General features: G+C 42.6%; 2 protein-coding genes across 7 annotated transcripts; both read left to right on the top strand.

Moving 5' to 3' along the window:
- The first annotated feature begins 1,930 nt into the window (after positions 1 to 1,930).
- RIMOC1 (RAB7A interacting MON1-CCZ1 complex subunit 1) lies at positions 1,931 to 7,056 on the top strand. 2 transcript variants are annotated; one of them, XM_063320472.1, is made up of 7 exons: positions 1,931 to 1,986; positions 2,662 to 2,746; positions 4,100 to 4,200; positions 4,606 to 4,752; positions 5,123 to 5,254; positions 5,455 to 5,569; positions 6,761 to 7,056. In XM_063320472.1, the coding sequence occupies exons 1-7, from the start codon at positions 1,960 to 1,962 to the stop codon at positions 7,048 to 7,050; spliced, it is 897 nt and encodes a 298-aa protein (XP_063176542.1). In that variant the 5' UTR covers positions 1,931 to 1,959; the 3' UTR covers positions 7,051 to 7,056. The 2 variants fall into 2 exon arrangements, with proteins under 2 accessions (XP_063176542.1, XP_063176543.1); XM_063320473.1 differs by lacking the exons at positions 1,931 to 1,986; positions 2,662 to 2,746 and adding an exon at positions 2,915 to 3,568.
- Positions 6,818 to 19,210, top strand: FBXO4 (F-box protein 4). Of its 5 annotated transcripts, XM_063320470.1 has the most exons (8): positions 7,336 to 7,416; positions 7,487 to 7,539; positions 7,647 to 7,882; positions 9,621 to 9,841; positions 14,033 to 14,108; positions 14,599 to 14,777; positions 15,685 to 15,860; positions 16,904 to 19,209. In XM_063320470.1, exons 3-8 carry the CDS (start codon positions 7,668 to 7,670, stop codon positions 16,991 to 16,993), a joined length of 957 nt encoding a protein of 318 aa, XP_063176540.1. In that variant the 5' UTR covers positions 7,336 to 7,416; positions 7,487 to 7,539; positions 7,647 to 7,667; the 3' UTR covers positions 16,994 to 19,209. The 5 variants fall into 5 exon arrangements, 3 of the variants coding, with proteins under 3 accessions (XP_063176541.1, XP_063176539.1, XP_063176540.1); XM_063320471.1 differs by lacking the exons at positions 7,336 to 7,416; positions 7,487 to 7,539 and adding an exon at positions 6,818 to 6,953; XR_010069112.1 differs by having other exon boundaries at positions 7,150 to 7,539; positions 15,685 to 16,205; positions 16,904 to 19,210.
- Positions 19,211 to 22,786: the final 3,576 nt, after the last annotated feature.

Genomic DNA, 22,786 nt, shown 5'->3' with positions numbered 1-22,786 from the left:
CAGAACTTCTAAAGCAAGGTAGATTTTGTATATCCAAGACATTAGCTGTTCTAATATGTTCAAAGTTTTCAGGTATTCAGAGATGTCAGGCTAGCCTGGTTTCACAGTTACATATATCAGGACAGTTAGTAAGTCTTGATGGAATACCACAGGACAAAAATAATTCCAAAATGTATAGTTACAACCCATCTGTGCTCTAGCAGCATACACATTTACAGACACACATCTCAGGAGGACAGAAAGAGGACGTGGTTTGGAAGGAAAGAAGCAGCAGCATCTACTGTAGCAATCTACAGAATCTACTTTACATTCACACCAGACATACTTACATGCAAATAAATGCAGAGATATATTTATATATAAACCCTGTTATATATATAACAGGAAAACACTTGTGGCAATGCCATATTCTTGGCTCTGAAGGACAAAATCATAACAGCTTTCCCTCTTCCATCAACCACAACTCTTTACACACCACAACACTCTTCCTGTTGTGCTTCCACCAATTTAGGAACGGAGCCTGTCTCTAAACAGACATCTTATGCCTTCCCTTATTAGTAACAGCAGCCTTAAAAACAGGCAGTGCTAGCCACTGAAAGAGCACAAATCCCACACAAATCCCTTCACCTGAGATCATTTTACCATACTGTAACTATTCCCTAAGCTAACTCTATGGAGCAAAACGGTTTTTTACTTCAACATAATTTATGCGAAGTCACTCAGAAAGAGTGTTTCTTCTTAAACATGGAAAATTTTCAGGAAAAAATACTCAATGCAACTTTATCTTTGTGTGAAGCTCTGAGAATTTGAAGATTTCCCAGCCCAAAAGAACAGTGAGAGGTAGCAAAACCCAAACCAGGCCATTCTCTTTCAAATATCTGGCAGGGCTTTCATCTAAACAGGTTCTAAGAAAAAAAAAAAAAGGCAAGTTGAGGTCCCTGTTCTAGCAAATAACCAGACAACTAGTCTTTCACCAGTCTTTAGACCAAAGCACTTTGCAAGGTGTGGGGAGAACGCTATCACAGCAGCTCCACAAACTACAAAATGCAGCTTGTGGGTTTAGTGCCCGATGCGGCTTGGGGAACGGGCCTGTTCAGAGACAGGCAGAGCCCACGGTGAGGCGGCAGCATCCCAACCGGGCTCAGCCCAACCGCTCTTCCAGGCTCTGCAGCCCCTCAGGTCTTCACCCAGAGGTCCTGCCACCCCACTTCCTTGTAAACCAGCTCCCAACAGGGAGTATGAAGGGTATAAGATATGAAAAACACTTGAAAGCCACTAGAGACATCTTCTGCTCCCTCACACATTTCATAGCAAAACCAGGTTGGGGCAGAGGGGAACAAATAAATAAATAAATCCACTAAAAATCTTCCAGGTCCTCTCTTCTTCAGAGAACTGGACATGACCCCATTTTTTTAACATTTGTAGCAGGTTCTATTTTACCAGCTTCGTATTAATGGAAACACTTCCATCTCAGCCACTGATGAGAAAGGTCAAAAGTAGATTCCACTGCGTATTTAAAGAAATTGTGGATAGCAATTTCTGGAAAAAAAGCCATTGCATATACACCCAGCCTTCAAAACAGATACAATTAAAGTGAGCTGCATCAGTGCCTGAAGCACAGGAAGGAAGACACCACTTCCTTTATCAAATAAGTCAGCACACGACTATTTTGGGCTTTGTTCTGTTTGGGGAGTTTTGTTTGATTTTTTAATAATTTTTTTTTTTACAAGATACACCTTGAAAGCTGGGTGACATCTTCTTCACTGTTCACCCACCTGCCCAGTTGACCAGTTATGAAGAAAGAAACTAAGAAAGCAACACAAACTCAGAGCTGGGTATTGGAACAGAGAAGGGCAGGACCAAGCAAACAAAGGATCTGAAGGAGGGAACTTATCAATGCAGAGCCATTCTCCAGTCTCAAAACTGACAATATAGAAAGCCTTGTATTTCGGTTAAAACATGAAGCGCCATCTCCTCTACTTTCAGGTGTGATATGGTTAACTACCGTAACACTTTTGGTACTGTTAACACGGCTGTTTCTTAGATGAAAAATTCTATCTGGCTATGGACTATGCAGGAATAAATGACAATACTTATCCAACCAAAACATGAAGAGATTTCCTCTAGAAATCAAACCTTTTCTGTAAGGAGACACAATTTTTCCTTTTAGGTTTTACTTTGTTGTATTTGACCTGTTTGGCAACTTCTGCATAAGACATAGCACAGACAACAGCAAAAATGACTGTGTCTCTAAGTAGGTGGCTTTAGAGTACCTGAAGTACTCCAGTAAATAGCACTTTTTTCCGGTGATGTTGTTTTGTTGTGGTTTTTTTTTTAAAGTACTTTGGTGAGACAGAGGCACTAACAGAATGGACACTATACGACTTGAAAAGGAGAAAATGCCTTTAGTCAGTGTCTTTATTCCTTTAAAATATTCAAGCTCGCAAAATCCAGAATATTTTGTCAGTTTATGACACATCATGTAAATGGACAGAGGAATTAGCTTTTCCCAGGCAGGTGAAGAGACGGAGAAAGCTAGAGAAAGAATATAGTGAAATACAGCATTTTTTTATAACTACACAATGTAAAAGATTTGTCAATTTACTGTGGGGCGGTAGAAATATTTTGTTAGAAGTAAAACTTGTTGTTTTCCCCTCATAGCATGGAAGATATTTAGCACTTCCGAAGTTCATGAAGTGTGCCATTGGACAAAAAATTGGAGATAGTCTCACTCCTTTAACCAAAGGTATGCGGTTTCAAGATGATTCAGCTGTACTTTCGCAGTTGTAACACCGATGTGTGAAGTCATGCAATACTAAAATATAAGTAAAAAAGCACCAATATATTTATTGATAAAAAAAATATGGTTCTGGCCTTACAAAACCTCGCTGGCTTTCATCATTTGTTTCAGTTCACTAACAGGCAAGACCTGTTTCGCAGTGCGGCTGGAGAGCCCCATCGTTTGATGGGGACAACACAAGGGACATGCCAGGGACTCTCCCTGGGGACCCCGACACAGAAGCCACGTCTGTCTGCTATAAAGGAGCTGTAAAGCCCACACACGACACATCTGCAGTCCCAGCAGCCCCGCCGGCCGTGCCACTGCCCGCCGGCTCCGCCTGAGCAGCCGCGGGCCGGCCTGAGGTACCCCGCTCCGCCCGCTGCCGAGGGTCGGCTCGGCCCACGGAGCCTCACCGCCGCCGCGGCGGCAGCAGGCCCAGCCGGCCGGGGAGGGGAGCGGGAAAGCGAAGCCGCCACACCGCGCTCCCCGCTCCACCCGAGCCCGCCCCACACAGTTCCCCCGGCCGCCCCCCATCCTGCCCCCCACCACCGGGGTAGGCGCGGCCCCTCAGCGCCCGCGGCCCCGCCGCCGCGCCTGCGCGCCTCTGTCCGCCCCGACGGCCCCCGCCCTCACGGCCGGCCCCGACCGTCGCCGCGTCGTGGTGCCGGGCGGCGGCGATGGCGGCGGCGGGGGGCGCCGAGGCGGGGGACGCTGTGTCCGCGCTGCGGCCGCGGCTGGTGGCGCTGGGCCGGCGGCTGGGCGCGCCCGGTGGAGCGGGCGGCGAGGGTGAGAGGCCGGAGCAGGGAGGGGACGGGGCTGAGCCCTGCCCGGCGCTCCTGCCGGCCTGCTCCGCCCTCTGCCGCCGGCCCGCGGCGCCGCGGGAGCCGGCCGGGGGGCGCCGAGCCAGAGCCCCGGGGCAGCCGCTGAGGGCTCCGCTCCTCCCGCCGCAGAAAAGAGCCTCCTCCAGGAGCTGTGTGGCCGGTGCCGGCCCAGGCCGCCCTCTGGGGGTTTCTCTGTGGAGCAGGGCGGCCGAGGCCTAAACCGTGTGCCGGGGCGCTGGCAAGGGGCGGTTCTGGTGTATGACTTCTTTGCAAACGAAGTGTGTGGCACTCGTTTTGAAACATCCGGCCGTAGCCATGAATGCCCTTAGTTTAGCCGTGAACAGTGGGCAGCGGGCTTGTTTAAATGCTGTGTTATCCATCTGCTCTGGTAGATCCATCAAGGGTGGATAAAAGCATATGAAGTGGAAAGGGAGGGCAAGCAAGGCTCTGGCTGGGCGCTTGTCAGTGCTAAGGAAGCATTGTGTTCTTCCTTCAGATACCTTCCTGGCAAAGGGCTCTGCTGCTCTGGATGAATTGAAGGACCTCTGTAAAGAAGGGAATGAACTTCCTTCCACGCTTTTGCAGCTCTATGCGCAGGTAGTATATTTAAAGCATGAAAAACTGCTTTTCAAGAAAATCAACTGTGTAGGGTGTGAGAAAGGGTTGGGTGTAGGAAAGAGGGCATTGCAGGAAGGGTTCTCTGTTACTTGGTGTGTGGGGTCAACATCCACGAAGTGCAGGGCTGCTTTTTTCTGGATTAGAAGATAACTTACAGTCAATAATAACTGTGGTGGTACTGTAAGGACAGAAAAGGGTTTGAGTTTACATTCACTGCTGACAATCTTAAAATACTTTTAGCTTGCACCTTTTGTAAACTAAATGTTGAAAATTACCTTAAAATGGTAATGTTTTATAACCAGTAACACGTTTGTATGTTACTACACACCACCATTTGATTATTTTGCTGGTAGCGTTTTTACATTGTGTATCTTGTTTTCATAGGCTGTCTTAGACATTACATATTTTGAGGAAAACCAGCTTGTGGATGAAGATTTTCCAGAAGAATCTTCCTTGCAGAAAGTTGAAGAACTTATTTGCATTCTTTCAGAACCAGAAGACCTAGTGAGGGAGTGCAACATAAAGGAAGAAGTGAGTACTAATGTTATTCAGCCAGAGAATTAATTATTTCATTATTTAAAAATAAAAAATCTGAAACAGGACAGTAGTATTTGTGTTTTTGATGGGCGGATTTAAGATCTTTTCAAAAAATTTCAAGTCTTATTTGTATTTAAATTCCTGAAAATACTTTTCCAAATAACTTGTTGTTATTTCTTGCTGACATTCCATGATTTTGTGCGCATTTGGCAGTTTAAATCCGAAGTACTAGGCTTGTGCCTGTGACTGTTGCTGTTAAGTACAGCCTCTAAAGTTAGAGACTTAATATCACATGTGAGTGTGTATGTGGGTAGTTGAAATGGTTTTAGTTTGGGTTAGCCCAGTTTGTTGGATTTTATTCCAGGCCATCAACATCCTTGGTGCAGAGTTGTTAGAATGCCTTTACTGGAGAAAAGGAGCCCTGCTTTACATGTATTGTCATACAGCAAAAGAAAGGAGTGAATGGCTACGAGAGAACATTGCTATATTTAAAAAGGTAAAGAAGATTAAAAAGTTCAGTGAGCATGTGAATACAGTTTTAAAGTTTGATTCTTCGCTTTTAAAATACAGCTTTTGTTTTTCCTTTTAAATAGGGGATTGGGAAATTAATAGCGAGAAGTATTTCTGGCTATCATTAAATTAATCAGAACTTATCTAAAAGGTTTTTTTTTCCTCTCTTTTTTAAACTGTACTCAGTGTCTTAGTGATGGAGTTCGTTACTTGATGAAGATGCTTAGCTTGAGATGCCCTCTTCCACTAAATGAAGATGTCTCATTTCAAGATAAAGACACAGCTAGATTACTCAGTGAAGGTAAAAAACAACACCAAAAACCCCACAGCCAGCTTCTGTTATTAACTGCCCCACTTTCTGAAATGCTTTATTGTGTATTTTTGTTGTTTGACTTCATTTGTATTCAAAAACAGTCACTTTTTAGAACAACAATGAAAAAAAAAAGATGAGGTACCTAAGGTTTTAGGAGGCATCACTGCTCATTTTCTCTCTGTTTTTGAATTCACTGGGGGAAAATGAACTGAGGCAATGCATGTTTTATGCACAGCGGGTGTGTTTTACAGCCATCCAGTTGTCAATTGACAAGTGTTGAGGCACAAACACGACTGCAGAGGGGGCTAGAAGACCATGTCTTCCTGCGTAGATCTAGGAGAACACAGATACGAACACAGAGTTACTGACTTCACACAGGTAGAAAGTACCTGCAGAACGGGGTAGATTTGGCAAACTTTTATTCTGTCTCCACTTAAAGTAGCTTTATGTAAGCTGCATTACTATATTACAATTACATGAGGATCTGAGGCTGCATCAGTGTGATGCAGGATTTTTTCAGGTACAACAGCTGGAGCTGAGGACATAAGGTCCATGTTGTACACACTCAAAACTAGCTCTGCTGTAGGTATGGGGGGATGGAGCACCTTCGTGCTTAGTTTCATCTGAAAGTGTCATTGCTACAATTCAGCTCCACAATGCAAAGCCAAGTTCAGTAACTGATTTGTAGGTTCATTTAGCAGGATTTTTTTTTTTGAGTGACCATGGACAGGTATGTGGGTTTCTATTCAAATACTAAAGTTGCTGCTGGTTAACCTGAGTTAAGATGATGTTCAAACAGCATCTTTAGGCTTAAATTGTGGGAGGCACAGAAGTATTCTAAAATAAATACAAGTAATCATGCCTGTACTTAAAGAAATACTGAAATTCTCAAAGATAAATAGGCAAACACAACAATCAGAAAAATATTTATATGGAAATCGTAAAGGTTTTAGCATTATGGAGGGGCAAAATGGATAGAGTATTGGGCAGGTTCTCTCCTGAGCAGTGTCAGTCATCTCACGATTAGTGTTTGTTTTCTTGGTGTACCTCTGTAATAGGCTTAGAGTGCGTTTTTGCAATTTTTCCCCAGTGCTACCGAAAAGAAAGGATTGATGTTAACAAGCTGTGTACTTGCTTATAACAGAACAATGAAGTACTTAATCTAAATTATTTTTGCAGGTGTATTTAGTGACACTCACTTACTGGCGATGATGTACAGTGGAGAAATGTGCTACTGGGGACTACAACACTGTGGAGAAGGGAAGCAGGAAAGCCTTGAAACAATAGATTCCGTCTCTAACAGTGACCTGGGCTGCAGTTTACAGAGTGTGTCGCTGGATTTCCGAGAAACCGGCAAAAACTTGTTAACAAAGTATGTGGCCGTATGTGAGGGACCTTTAAAAGGCCAAGGGTGGAACACAACAACTGCAAAACAAATCTTGTGTTACTTTGTGAAATCCCACAACTGAAATATGTTGCTTTGGCTGTGCTGAAAGAAACCTTGTGTCTGAAAAGCAGGCTTGGGGAGGTGATCTCTGCTTCAGTGTCTGACCATTCTTCTTATCAAAATGTATACTTTTGTTGCATTAAAAACATGCACTCAAAGAACTGGAGTACAGGTCCAAAGTCTAATCAAGTATTTCAACGGAAAAAAAAAAAAAAAAAAAAAAAGACTGTGTCACAAAAGTAGGGTGACTACGTGTCTCTCAGCCCCGCCGGCGCCGGCGCACTGGGTCCGAGGGGCGGTGGTGACAGCAGCGGGACTCAGTGCCATGGCGGCTGGCGGAGTGGAGGAGCGGGGAGGTTTGGAGGCCGCAGTGCGGGGTGGCCTCCGCATCCTTAGGGAGCGATGGATGCGGGGGACCCGTGAACGCAGCGGTACCGCAGCGTTTGCGGGTCCCCCACGTCCATCGCTCCCGGAGGATGTGGAGGAGGTGAGTGCCCTGCAGGCGCTGCCGGTAAGTGGGGCCCGGGTCAGGGTGGGAAGCTTGTCATCCGGCCTCTTAACATCTCCCACTTTTCAATTCCTGGGGTCATTAAAACAGCTGCTCTCGACGGTTTTCAGATCGACGTGCAGCTGAACATCATGTCCTTCCTCTCACCCCAAGATCTGTGCCATTTGGGAAGCACGAGTTGTTATTGGAGGGCGACTGTGCAGGATCCGTTGTTGTGGAGGTATTTTCTCCTGAGGGATCTCCCCTTCTGGACATCAGTCGATTGGAAATCACTCCCAGATGTGGAGATTTTTAATAAAACCTTTTCAGAGGACAGTGATAATGCGCTGTATGATTACATGGCAGTGTAAGTATCTTCCTATTCTCTTACAAGCCTTACAGTCTCTCTACAGCAGTAATATTCAGCCCGGAGGCATCTTTCCTATTTACAGTAGTAAAGCTGTGCTGTAGGCTGTCGCTTAAATTTTGATGTGTCTCAAATCCATTGTTTTGTTTTGTAAATACAATTTCCTGCTGTTTCACAGTTTGGTCAGCTCTTTCTGTTTGGAATTGAACAAGAATGTGAAACATTGTAAAAAAGTCAAAGCTAGCATTATAAAAAAATTAAAGCTTTTTGTAAACTGCATGTCTGTTATGCCACAGAAAAACAGTCATCTTGGAGTCTGTGCGTGCTGCTGATCTTGATAAAAAGGTGTTCTTTGCCCTCAGTACAATGACAAATGATTTCTTATTTTTAATAAAAGTAGTAAGGAGTCTTCAAACTACAGCAAATGAAATGAACCTTCATTTTTTTCTCTTACCTGGAAGACCTAGGGGAAAAAAAAAAAAGTTTTTTGTTTTTTTTTTAATGTGCACAGAATAACAAGTAGTATTGCTTTAGCTCTGGTCAAAGGCCTCCAGACCAAGACTCTGGTTTCAGATACTGTAGTTGAAAAGCATAACAACACTCATAATGTGTTTGGATAACTGAGAAGAACTCATAAGAGAAGCAGGTTATTTTGTGGGGTTTTTTTTAAAGTTCATTCAATTCCCTTAATTAATTTGCAGGGTTTTTTTTTCTAATTTGCAGTTAAATTTTCCAAAGGTGGTTTCATGAAACTGTTCCTTCATGATGAGTGCACTACTAACCTCCCCAATCTCTGTGCCCTTCATCCCCACTTTACAGTTGGGAAAGACACACCCAGAATTTGAAGTGCAAAATGTCTACTGATTTTGAACATTGGATTTAAATCTCTGTAGGTCTGAATACTTCAGAGCATCACTTGTCTGAAAGCACCTGTCACTGATTTCCATTGTGTCTGTGAGCACTTCGTGGTTTTGCTGATCTCAGCTGAAGCCTCTCGGTTTGGTTGTAGCAGAGCACACATTCAATATTTCCTTGAAGTGGTTTGTCCAGCAGCAGCCTACTGTGACCACAGAAGCAAAGATGAACCTGCTTCTCTAGGATGACTGTTACTCCTCTGGCTGTTACTTCTTTCCACTGATTGCCAAAGTCTTTTCATGCCTTCTAGCTTAGGCGTCAAACAAGCGCAGGTAAATAAGCTTACAAACAGCACCTCTCTCTTCACAACACACATTCTCTGTGCCTAGAGGGGAAGTGGTCTTTTTCAGGTGGAGTTACCCGCTTCATAGTTAATAAACACAAAAGTGGTCCAGTTAAGGTTTGAAATGCACTCAAAAGTCTCATATTTTTCATAATGTATGTGACTCATCAGCTTTAATGTTATTTTACCAATAGTGTGTGTTCAGCAAGGGCGGGGAATTTGTTTCTTTTGTTTTGTTTTGTTTTATTTTATTTTATCTTATCTTATTTTATATTTTTTAAAGTAAACTAAGAGATCCATAGATAGAAGTGTACCAAGGTCCAAAAAGTCAGTATTTGGACTTTGAAAGGACTGATGCCTTTCCCTGCTTTGTACTGGTGCTTGAAACCATCTGTTTGGACCTTTACCATTTTTGGCCTGTGCTTGAGTTGTACAGGTAACAAAGCATGAGAAGTGTGGGACCTAAATCAATTTATGTTGTTTTATTAATACGTCTTTTGTATTTTGTGTTTAATTTCTAGTTACATCTATTTTACACAGATATAAAAAAAGCTGTCCTCAGAGTAGAAGAAGTTTGAAATCAAGCCGCCCACGCTATGGGGCTGTCGCTTCCTTTTTGCAATCACTGGTCACTCAGGCAGAACCTCGCTTTGCGATGTTTGGTCCAGGTTTGGAAGAGCTGGACAACTCGTTAGTGCAAAAGATGATGACATGCCCAGAAATTCTGCTAGTAGCCGGCCTACTACAAAGACAAATTCATGGTAATGCTGGTTTTGGGTTTTGGCACTTTTGTTTTATATACAGATGTTTGTGTAAACATAAAAAAACCCCATTGGGGGTGAAATAGAGAAAAGGGATGCTTTTTTCTCCTCTTTAAACTCAATAGCACAATGGTTAAAAAAGATATTTTCTCTCTTTGTGTTTATTCAGAGGGATAAAAGCAATGAACTTTTGGGATAAAGTTATAGCTGCAGTGAATTTATGATTAAATTTGCACAATGTCAGAGGGATCATTTTGCTCCTTGTACTTCTATTATGATACTAAATTCCATGTCACACCTGGTGTTGTAATGGACAAAGGCAGACAGAACTTTCTTTAGATACTGCTTGCAGGAAGTGGCTAAAAAACGCACTTGTGTTTTTATACAGGAAGCCAAGAATGATCCTTCATATGATTCAGTCTTGTAGTGTCAAATGATGTAAATTCCATTCAGAACAGTTAAAGGAGCAAGTGGGGGGATCATTTTCAATGTTTAAAACATAGTTTTGAACAGCAGTCCAAACCAGAGATAAAAATTTATTACTTTTTAACTTAAGTTTGTTTCAGCACAGCAGAATTGGTATATTTAAATTGTATTTATAGAAAGTGTGAAAATATGATTTCTTAGTTTGTTATCGTTTTCTCTCTTATGTCCTGCTCAATTGCTCTGCCAGTTTTGGCTAATAAACGCAAGTCTAGCTCCTGTCTGACTTAGGTTTCTAGGTTCAAGTCTAAGTATCAGAAACATGGAAATGTCTCATTGTTTTCTTTTAATACTATTGAATTGATTTTAAATAAGTTAGTAGTTTGATCATAGAATCATAGAATCATAGGGTTGGAAGGGACCTCTGGAGATCATCTAGTCCAACCCCCCTGCCAGAGCAGGGTCACCTACAGCAGGTTACACAGGAACACGTCCAGGTGGGTTTTGAATGTCTCCAGAGATGGAGACTCCACCACCTCTCTGGGCAGCCTGTTCCAGTGCTCTGCCACCCTCAGGGTAAAGAAGTTCCTCCTCATGTTTAGGTGGAACTTCCTATGTTCCAGTTTGTGCCCATTGCCTCTTGTCCTGTCCCCGGGCACCACTGAAAAGAGCCTCGCCCCATCGTCCTGACACCCACCCTTTAAGTATTTATAAGCGTTGATAAGGTCACCCCTCAGACGTCTTTTTTCCAGACTGAAGAGACTCAAATCCCTCAGCCTTTCCTCATAAGAGAGGTGTTCCAGTCCCCTAATCATCTTTGTAGCCCTCCGCTGCACCCTTTCCAGCAGTTCCCCGTCCCTCTTGAACCGGGGAGCCCAGAACTGGACACAGTACTCCAGGTGCGGCCTCACCAAGGCAGAGTAGAGGGGGAGGATGACCTCCCTTGACCTGCTGGCCACGCTCTTCTTGATGCACCCCAGGATGCCATTGGCCCTCTTGGCCACAAGGGCACATTGCTGACTCATGGTCATCCTGTTGTCCACCAGGACTCCCAGGTCTCTTTCCACAGAGCTGCTCTCCAGCAGGTCAGCACCCAACCTGTACTGGTGCATGGGGTTGTTCCTCCCCAGGTGCAGCACCCTACACTTGCCCTTGTTGAACTTCATAAGGTTTCTCTCTGCCCAGATCTCCAACCTGTCCAGGTCTCTCTGTATGGCGGCACAGCCTTCCGGTGTGTCAGCCACCCCACCCAGCTTGGTGTCATCAGCAAACTTGCTGAGGGTGCACTCTATCCCCTCATCCAGGTCATTGATGAATATGTCGAACAGGACTGGACCCAGTACTGACCCCTGGGGAACACCACTCGTCACTGGTCTCCAACTAGACTCTGTGCCCCTAATCACAACCCTCTGAGCTCTATCTTTCAACCAGTTTTCTATCCACCCCACTGTCCATTCATCTAACCCACACTTCCTAAGCTTCCCTATGAGGATGCTGTGGGAGACCGTGTCAAACGCCTTGCTTAAGGCAAGGTAGACCACATCTACCGCCCTCCCCTCATCTATCCATCTAGTCATGCCATCGTAGAAGGCTATCAGGTTAGTCAGACATGATTTCCCCTTGGTGAATCCATGCTGAGTACTTCTGATAGCTTTCCTTTCCTCCACGTGCCTTGAGATGACACCCAGAATGAGCTGTTCCATCATCTTTCCAGGGATGGAGGTGAGGCTGACCGGCCTGTAGTTCCCCGGCTCCTCCTTCTTGCCTTTCTTGAAGACTGGAGTGACATTGGCTTTCCTCCAGTCCGCAGGCACCTCGCCTGTTCTCCAGGACTTTTCAAAGATGATGGAGAGCGGCCCAGCAATGACTTCTGCCAGCTCCCTCAGCACTCTCGGGTGCATCCCATCAGGGCCCATGGACTTGTGAATATCTAGATGATCTAATTGGTCCCTCACTCGCTCCTCCTCAACCCAAGGGAAGTCGTCTTCTTTCCCTGTTACTTTATTCAATGCCTGGGACTCCTGAGGGCTGGGCCGAGCAGAAAAGACTGAAGAAAAGAAGGCATTCAGTAACTCATGCCTTCTCCACATCCTCCGTCACCATGACTCCTGCCTCATTCAGCAGTGGGCCTACAACTTCTCTGGTCTTCCTTTTGCTTCCAATATACTTGTAGAAGCTCTTTTTGTTGCGCTTGATGTCCCTAGCCAGGTCTAATTCCAAGGCGGCCTTGGCTTTCCTTGTTTCATCCCTGCACGCTCTGGTGGCATTCTTGTAATCCTCCCAAGGGGTCAGTCCCTTCTTCCACTTGTTATAAACTTCCTTCTTCCACTTGAGCTTTTTCTGAAGCTCCCTGCTCAACCATGCAGGTCTCCTGCGTCCCTTGGCCGATTTCTTTCTCTTAGGGATGCACCGATCCTGAGCTTGGAGGAAGTGGTCTTTGAATATCAACCAGCTTTCTTGAGCCCCTTTGCCTTCCAGAGTCCTAGCCCATGGGACCTCTCCAAGCAGTTTCTTGAAGAGGTCAAAGTTAGCCCTCCTGAAATCCAAGGTTGTAATTTTACTTCTTGTTGTTGTTTTGTGGATAGTACCCATGATCCTGAACTCAATCATTTCATGATCACTACAACCTAGGGTGCCCCCAACCTTAATGTCCTCCACCACTCCCTCTGTGTTTGTCAGTACCAGGTCTAGAAGTGCTCCTCTCCTTGTTGGCTCCTGTACCACCTGTGTCAAAAAGTTGTCATCAATGCACTGGAGGAGCCTCCTGGACTGTGCATGCCTGGCTGTGTGGTCTTCCCAGCAGATATCGGGGTGATTGAAGTCCCCCATGAGAACCAGGGCCTGCGCTTGCGAGGCTACCTTCAGTTGTCTGTAGAAAGCCTCATCAGTCTCCCCATCCTGATCAGGTGGCCTGTAATAAACACCCACAACAGTGTCCCTCATATTTGCCTGTCCCTTAATCCTCACCCATAAGCTCTCAACCCGCTCTTCATCCGCCCCTAGTGAGAGCTCGATGCATTCCAAATGCTCTCTCACATAGAGTGCAATTCCACCACCTCGCCTCGCTGGTCTGTCTTTCCTGAAAAGGACATAGCCATCCATGACAGCATTCCAGTCATGCGAGTTGTCCCACCACGTCTCAGTAATTGCAATGAGATCATGGCCCCGCAACCGCACACAGACCTCCAGCTCTTCCTGCTTATTCCCCATGCTGCGTGCATTGGTGTATAAGCATTTCAGAGAGGGAGTTGTGTGTGTAGTTTTGACCCTTGAGATGTGGTGTGCCTTCTGGCTTTCAGAAATACTGGCACACTGGCCCACGAGCGCTGAGCAACTACACCCTGGCACCTCACCAGCAAGCCCAGTACCATCCCCACCCCCCTTCAGATCTAGTTTAAAGCCCTCTCAATGAGCCCCGATAACTCTTGTCCTAGAACCCTTTTTCCCCTGGAGGTCAAGGTATTCCTGCCTGTTACCAGCAGGCCAGGCGTTTTGTAGATCAGGCCATGATCAAAGAACCCAAAGTCCTGCCGGCAGCACCAAGCTCGAAGCCAGGCATTGATCTGCTGGGTCCTTCTATTTAGCCCCTTATCAATTAGAGCATGCATAAAATTTCATGGCAAAATAGTAAATATGCTACACCTTACAGCAACACTTAGGCTTGGATATATCCATTTTATAGCACCAGTGGAATTTTCAGCCTACCGCTTAGTTATATTCAGTAACCAAATAGTTGTAATCTCAGATATATTCATTTTTTCCCTGTAGGAATTGGATCAGGAGTCAGTTTTCAGTTTAATAACAATAAAAAATTCAATATTCTGACATTGTATTCCACTACCAGGTAAGATTTATTCTCAAAAAAACCAAGTACAGTTTCTCACTTATTTCATACTTTTCCTCATGTTTTTGTCATGTGATTTTTACACATGCATGGATATCCCTTATAAACTGAAGATTCAATGCATATCCTCACTTTTTCTTTCCTCTTCCAACCGCTAAATTTTCAAAGGGAACTAATAAAGCTTTTCCAAACTTATACATAGCAAATGTGTATGATAAATACATAACAGGTGGTTCTGTCCCTCTTTATACCTTGATTGATTCCTTTTTGAAACATTATATAAAGTCATCATGGGGTACATTTTCATATGTGTCTTGCAGATTGCTAACCATCCATATACGTACACTAGAAAAGAAGAAGGGGTCGGGAGAAATGAAACTGGCTTGCTCATATCATTTTCCTGTCCGTTTCCTGTGCTGCCTAGACTCTCAAAATGGAGTTTTTCCATTCTCAATTAACCTGACTACTGAAATATTGAAATATCTTTCAGTGTGGAAAGGAGGAGAGCAAGGGAAGAGCAAGCTGTTGCTGTGAATAAGATGTTCTACCAAGAGAACAGCATAGTAGGGAATCAGCAAGCCATGCGCTACAGTGTCATAGCTCAAGTTAAAAAGGTGTGCGAAGTAGTTGATGGATTCATTTATGTTGCTAATGCAGAAGCTCATAAAAGTAAGGAGTTTCTCGTTGTTTTATTTATTCATATTTTGTGAATGGTTGCAATGTCACAGAATATTGTTAAGAATATGCAATACATCAAAATCTGTGTTCTTATTATTTCAAAATCCACTTCATTAGTGCTATTTCTTTATGGCTTATCCACTTGAAGAGGTCCCCTATTCTAGTCAAGCTCTCTCATGTCCCTGTGAGGTGTTATGGCCCCCTTCTTTCATTTATGGCAGATACTGATATGGTTGCTAAGCTACACGTGGGAAATTGCCTGGACTTAAAAACAAACAGAAAAAAAACAACAACCCTGGGCACAGGTAGAAGCAGCAGCCTGAAATGCATTGGTGGTGGTGTAATAGCCTGGAAACAGAATCTTCTCCAGGAAAACTGCGGTAGGAGATGCAATTAGTCCAAATCAGGATACCAATCCGATCAGGAAACTAATCCAAATACCTGTTGATGGTAATTGTCTTTGCATTCACCAACTTTAAAGGAAAGGAAAGGGCTAGGTCAGAAAAGAAGAGGGTAAAAGAAATGTAAAAGAAAAAAATGTAAAAGAAAAAGGGAAGGGCTGCTGACTGTACAGTGTGTGAGTGTTTCTTAATGGCTTGTTGCAATTTTAATCTCTGTGAGGTATTTGGAAAACGCTCTGATGTTAAGAACTGGAATAGGCTGCCTGTAGAATCTATGAGATCTTCAAATAAGATCTAGGTGTGACGCGAACATCTGTGTGACATGAATGCAGATCCTCCAGCCTTGGGATAAGCAGAACTAGATCATTTGTCCACATCCCTTCCAGCCCTCTGTTTCCTCACCTCTGAAATCTTAAATATTTGAAAAGTAAAAAAAAAAAAGTTCTCCTTGGGATTTGCATCTATTTAAAACTTATATATTAAAAATTATTTCTTAGAGCATGATCGTCAAGAGGAACTGGCTCGTATTTTGGCAATGATTGATCCAGCCCTTGGGCCTCCAAACAGACCTCTGCTAGTTTTGTCGTGTGTCTCTCACATTGATGTGAACAGAATTCCGTGTGTTTACATGGCACATCAGTTGCAACTAAATCTGCTACGTCAGCCCTGGATGGTACTTACTTTTAAATCTTTATTTTCTGTTTCTTTATGGCTTAAATTTAATTTAGGATTGTGGTAGTTCCTGAACTGTGCCTACCTAAGCAAGTGTGCAGCTTTCAACACTAGTACGTGAGCTCTCCACTTAAGTGAAGAATTCGGCTTCTCTGGTCCTCTAAGGTGAAGCGTTAGCCTATCTGAACATAGGGGAGCTAAGTGCCTTGCCCAGGAACACACAAGAAACTTCAGATGGAGCCAGAATGTAAGGAAGGATGAAATGCTGGTCTTGAAGGGTGTAAGGACACTTCAGTTAATTTAAATCTAAGTTTCCTGAGTCACGACCCAAGGCCTTGGACACAAGGTAGATTTTCTGCCATTTTCAGGAGACTGTTAATTGTCACTTGCTTGATGTGATGTATTGAGTTTTTGACAAATCAGTTTTTTACCTAGAATGTGAGGTCCTGAACCTGTTCTTTTATGCTTGCCAAACACAGTATGTATCAGTATGACTCAGACATAGATAATTTATTTTTGGTGACGTTGTGTAGCCAAAGAATAATACTTAATCAGAAAAAAGAAAATCCTGATTTGAGATAATTCCTTTGCTTTCATAAGGAAAATGTTTACAGACTTTTTTTTTAAATACAGTTTATAATAGTTATTTTATAATAAGTTATAAAAGCTGAGAATTAATAATATGCATCGAACTCTAAAGGTAGCAGCATTTTTGCTTTAAGAGTTATGAGAAGAATTTTCAAGTAGATTCTCATCCATAAAGTAAATATAATGTTCCAGAATAGTTGATAGAATGATTGAGATAAAATTTATCATGATACCAAGAATGTAAGGCTTTCCTAATTGGTCTTATAATCCATTTTGTAAAGAGTAGTGTTTTCTTTTCATACCTTACTCTTAAGAAACTTTTTCCATCTCAGGGACCTTTAAACCAGTGATAAAAATTTAGATTTAATATGAGTATTTCTGACTTTAAGGATAGACAATGCTGTTAGACCCTGTTACCTGTGATCTCTAGTACATGAGCTTTTTTTATTTTTACAGGTGCAGGACACAGTAGCTGCAACTTTAGCTGGATTAATGAATGGAATTGAGTGGCTCCTGGAAGAAGTGAATTGTAAAAATGCACAGTAATGGAACCATGCATTGTTTTACTGTATAGACTTCGATGTTTTGATGTTCAGATGAAGTGAGAATCATGTCCTGACAGAGTACTGTCAGAAGGGAGATTTTAAAGGCAAACCTGCATATATTTCACTGCACATACTTTAATAATTAATATTCTTCCAACTGTAGTCCTGAATTGAAGTACAAGTAGGATTCCCTGGATTCCAGCAGCTGATGAAGAACTGATTTTGGGGGCCACTTGGGGTGTTTTGTTTTTCTTTCTTTCAATCTGGGGCCTTTAGGGTGCAATCTTTTCTCAGTATATCTGATAATCTAATCTCTTCTGTAAATATACCTAACACTGGGTTAGTTTATCAGCACAGCCGTATGGCACACATCCCACATTTAGTAAGTATATTCAGTGGAGATCTTGACAGTGACAGTTCCCGATCAAAGTAAATATAGTGTACGTTGTACAGTAGTAGGTTGACAAAAAGACAGTACCTCTTTCAAAAGAGTAAATTCCCCTGTATTTTTTCCAGAAATAATGCCTAGGCAAGAAATAGCACCCGTGGGAGAATTGTCAGTCCAGACCAAAATTCTTAGAAACAAACAAACAAACTGACGTGTATGAATTCGTTGTTTCTTGTTTGTGATCTTACTTGTTAACCAACCACAAAAGACTTCAGCATCTTCTGCTTTCTGTTGCCATGAAATTATTAGCTTGAACTGGATGTACCTCTGATGTCATGAATGAATGTTAAATAGAATTGTTATTATTTCAGGACATTTATTGAATATTTAGAACCTATCTGTTACTCAAATCCTCATGGCTGTTTACAGATGTGCAGAGTACTTGGTGTAAAATTTTCTACACAGTTGCAAATACTTTTATAAAAAGGGAAAAAATATTTTAGAGCTGGAATTGCATTTTCTATACTGATGTCATTTGGGATAGTCCTAGTCTTCCACCTTTTTAGTGTTTTTAATTATTGGATGAATGTTCAGAAACTTCCCTTGGATTTCTTGCCTGTGTATGTATTTGTTTTGTTCTGGGTTTTGGGTTGTTTTTTTTCCCCTCTTTCTCCATGGAAATGCAATAGTTTCACAATTTTATCTTGGTACCTAGATAAATGACTACATGGTGCACATTCAGATGTAACTGCCCTCAATCTGGTATATGTGTGTGATGCTTAACACAGCTATGTCAGAAACATTCCATTTGAGAAAGTTTTTTTATTTTTTAATGAACTAGGACACACACAGGAAGTGTCTTTATTTTTTTTCATCTTTATCCACAATTAACTCAGCTTTCTAGATGTTTTTGTATATCTTCTGATCTTTGGGAGTTTCTAAACTTTGTGACTTTCAAGTGAAAATCGATGGGAATACAATTTTTTTTAACAAGGTATGTGTGCTTTGCCCATTAAAATAGAGAAGACACAAAAGATTTATGAGTATTTGGGGGAAAATTCCACACTTTGTGACTGGGTGTATGTGACTTGCCTACTAGTCGTAATAATTCCACAGTGAACTATCTGTAAAGGGTTGGATGCAGCAACCTGTTGGTATGTTAGCTGCTACAAAGACGGGGGTTTTATGCAAGATCCTCGTTCTGCTTTCTTCATAAGGAATAAATCATTTTTTAAAGAATAATATTTACACTCTTTCTTTGTGTGTTAAGCCCCTCTGCATCCAAGCACATACTGTGTGCACACACACATGTCTGCAGTCATGCTGTCATAACAGATAACAAATTATTATTGTCATTATTATTCATTAATGAACAATGCTATTGTATGTTATCTGTTTAATTAACAGATGATAATTAACTCTTATTCTACAAGGTCAAGGTAATGTAGGGAATATAATTTTTTTTTTAACCTAAGGAACACCAGTTATATTGACTTAAAGATAGGATAACTTAAAGAATTAAGAATTACAAGTTTTAAGGATGCAGCCTGGGAGACACACAGTGGGAATTAGAAATCCGTGCAGTCCCAGAGCTCCAGCCTCACAGAAATCGCAGAGATGGTGGTGGAGTTGCTTGTATGGCTGAGTGCTGCGGTGGATCAATACAGGCAAGGAAGATGAGAGTGTACGCTGTGCAAAGGAAGGAACAGCTTAGATGCACAGAGGTATGCCATGGAAGAGGCAACTAGGCTGTTGAGAATTCATATGCCAAATGGTTGCAGAGAAGCACTACGGATTTAATTTACCACTACCTTTTAGATTTCAGCTAAAGCACTCCCTACTATTTAAATTCCTGAGTCTGCTGAGTTTAGAAACCTAGTAAGCCAATTAAGCTTGGGACTTAAATTGTTACAAATTCAAAATCAGTTGGATATGGATATCAGAACATCACTAAAATGTATTTTAAAACATTTTAACATAAAAACCTTGTTTTTTTCAATCTATTTGGTTTCATAGTTTTCACAGTAAATGCAACTGTGATGGGTTTGTGAGAAATAAAACCATCCGAATCTGGATCCCAGAAGTCTTGCTCTCCTTGAGATGAAGGTTTTTAACAGTGCTAGAAAGAACATCCCTTTCCTGCCGACTGAGACAGAATGTTTATCTAAACATTGGTCACAAAAAAGTAAAAGGTGGAAATGACAACACATGTGATTTATAAGAAAACTCCTGGGCACATATGATTTATAAGAAAACCCCTGAGCAGCTGTCCCAAAAAGAAAGTGGCTGTGGGGGCGCTAATTTTTATGCCTTTGGAACCTGGAATAACAAAGGCGCCTGCTGCTAGCTCCAGAGCAGTACGTGAGGGTACCTGCCGAGCCGCAGGACAAAGCGGGCAGCACACTGACGGCTTGCTGGGTGTCCCGCAGTTTCTTCTGACGGCGCGGCCCTGGGTGGCCACGGAGGCTCCGAGCGGCGGCGGCGGCGGCGGCGGGGGACCTTCGCGTCTCTGCAGCTTCGGAGGGGAGCTGTGGCTGCTGCGTGTCCCGCTGGATGGCACTGCTGATCCGCACCAGCCACTGCCGCTGTCCCGGCGGCATCTCTGCGCCCTTTGCCAAAATTTCTTCAAGTGCTCAGTTTTACTCCCTTCTCAGATGTGGCAGCAAGCAGATGCGGTTATAGCAAAGCCTATAAGAAAATCAACATGTTTTTCAAAGGCTTATAGGCAGGGGATAGGATGCCTCTTCTCTTAACCTGGTGGGTATCAATATCGATTTGTGTGGTGGGATGAGTATTGCAGCTAAAGAGAATAGCTGGGGTTGCTGTCAGGAGGATGTATGGAAATAATTGCTGCTGTCATTACAAGGTGATTAATGCTTTTGTCTGCGATTTACTTTGCCTTTTGTGCCATTTTAGCACTAGTGGTTCGGCGTAAGATATTCTCCTTAGGCACAAGACTAAAGAAATAATATTCTTTGGTCAGTTACAGAAGGTGATATTATAGCTAGAGTTTGTGCTTAAATCTCAGGCTGGAGGATGTTTGCACACAGGCTGCTCTCAGTTCCCTCGGGAGGATGAAACCACAAATCAAGAATGTAGGTAGGCATATAGCGAGGTGTTCGACGGGTGAGACAGAGCAAACAACAAAACACAGTGGATCTGGATAGAAAGGTGCATTTAAGAACCAGTGAGATTAGATTAGCTCCCACACGAGCTCACTTGTTCTCCAGCATTACATTTACTATGTCTGCCCTTCCCGCAGGGAGGTCACAGCTGGCCCCATGTCAGGCAGGAAGTCCTGTCCATTGGTGCGGTGCAACTGCTCACTGGTACCAGTCAGGGCATTACTGGCCAAGGTCCCTGGGCAGGTGCTTCAGCCTCTTAACTGTGGTCTTTTGCTGGATTCTCTCTGGTTTACATCTCACACGCTGCAGGCTTCACACTGGACACCCTACTCCAGATTTAGACCCACAGTTCCTGGGTACTTGCCCTCAATGTAGCCCAGTATGTGGTTAGCCTTCATCACTGCAGGGACACACTGCTGAATCCAGGTTCACTGGTCCACCAGGAGCTCAGGTCCCTTTTGCAGAGTTGCTCCCAACGCAGGCAGTCCCTGACCTGCCCTGGTGCACACTGTGTTGCCTCCCAGATGCAGGACTTTGTGTTTGTCTTTGCTCAACATTGACATCTGAATGAAGCCCACTGAATGCACACTTGCAATATTTCTGGCTGTCCTTGCACAAGGAGCCTAGTACCTCTGGGATCACCGGCCCTGCACATGACAACATGCGGAATCTGTCACCTGATGGGAGAGAAAAAGGGCATTCAGTCTTTTCCTGGAGCCTGAAATCAATCAAGCCATCTGCTCCATCAAAAAGTTGAACAATACTATTCTTAGAGCCTCAAAATAAAGTCCTCCATAGTTTGGAAAACCAGTGGGAGACAGGAGCTGAGAGTATGAAAGGGAGTATGATATTGTATGATATTGTCCCAGAAGACATTTCACCAAGCTCTGGAAAGCGTTGCATTGTGAAACGATCCTGGTGATAACCCAGAAATACCTACCATATTCATTAAATTATTTAATACTACTGTTTGCAAAGTGGTAACAATAAAATAAATTCTTCTATTTGTTCTCAGGAATGACAATCAAGAAATTGAGGTAGGTGGAGAGTAACTGAGTGTCTGGGGGCTGTATTTAATCAATAGTGTTCTGTTGATAAAGGGATGCCTTTTTGGTGTGGCACCTTTCATATCTTCTCCACAGACTTGAATTATGAAGGCAATTCCACAGCCTGATGTCAGGGGAGATGTGTTCCGCAAATGTGGACGTGTAAGGGCTACTCTCCAAAAACAAAACCAAGCCTTTTTCCCTGCTTTGCATCAAATCCAGTTTGTCTTTTATGAAAGGTTTTTAAACAAGTTTCATAAAGAAATTAATCTAGAAACAGCAGTTGCTTAGAGCTTTCTTCTGGAAGACTGATAGTATTCACATTCAATTAGCTTTGAAATTCAGCTGACTTCCTTTTAAATTTGGTGGAAACTTAAAGAAATGCCCATATTTTTTAATTCATATGAAAGCAATAGTTTAAATTTGACCTGCATATGTGCTATACATTATATTCTGTGGGATAAATTATTGTAAATTTTGTTATGAATCCGAATCATGAGGATTTAAGTGAGTTACCTGGGAATCCTCTTTTTAGAATACAGCCTTCATTCATCATGTGTACAAACTTTGCACAGTGTAGCATCAGGATACACTGATACAGCTGCACATAATACTTCTTTTAAATAGCACAAGCTATTTGCAAGACAACACATGCAAATTACAAGTTTGACTAACAAAAATATTAAAAGAACCTTATGTTTTTTCCAAAATTAGAGACTCAAATTTTGCAAAAGCATGAATTATTCAGAGCAAAGAATCTAATTACCTGATTACTGCTATATTCATATAAAATAAGAGGGGCAACTCCAAGTATAATCAACATGTAGTTGAATTGTGCACTTGCATTCAAGCATCTTTCAATCTTTTGTTGAAAAGAATTGCTGCTGTGCTGGTATTAATATCCTTCTTTTCAGCTGATAGACTTGAACTGCTTTTGGACTCACTAAAACCAAAAAGCTGCTACCAAGCATTTATGCTTTTTAACTTGCATATCACCACAGGATGTGAGTTGATATAAATCAGCTGGTGTACAAACACACAATGAGACCTTTTTCCCCTAGCAGTTCTCTGATCAGTTGTTTGTTCCAGTCAAAAGTAGATAATAATTTAGAAATAAACTGAAAATTAATTAAGTTAGAGGAAGCATTAGTGTAAAGATTTTTAGGAGTGGTCTTGGCATGCTGGAGTACGCCTGAGGGCGAAATAGTTTGAGGGACCCAGCTTAAAAGAAGGCA

Source organism: Chroicocephalus ridibundus, chromosome Z (genome assembly GCF_963924245.1).
Source record: "Chroicocephalus ridibundus chromosome Z, bChrRid1.1, whole genome shotgun sequence".
NCBI classification, from domain to species: domain Eukaryota; kingdom Metazoa; phylum Chordata; class Aves; order Charadriiformes; family Laridae; genus Chroicocephalus; species Chroicocephalus ridibundus.
Note: the sequence above shows the minus strand (reverse complement) of the source record. Positions and strands in the feature narration are given on the sequence as shown.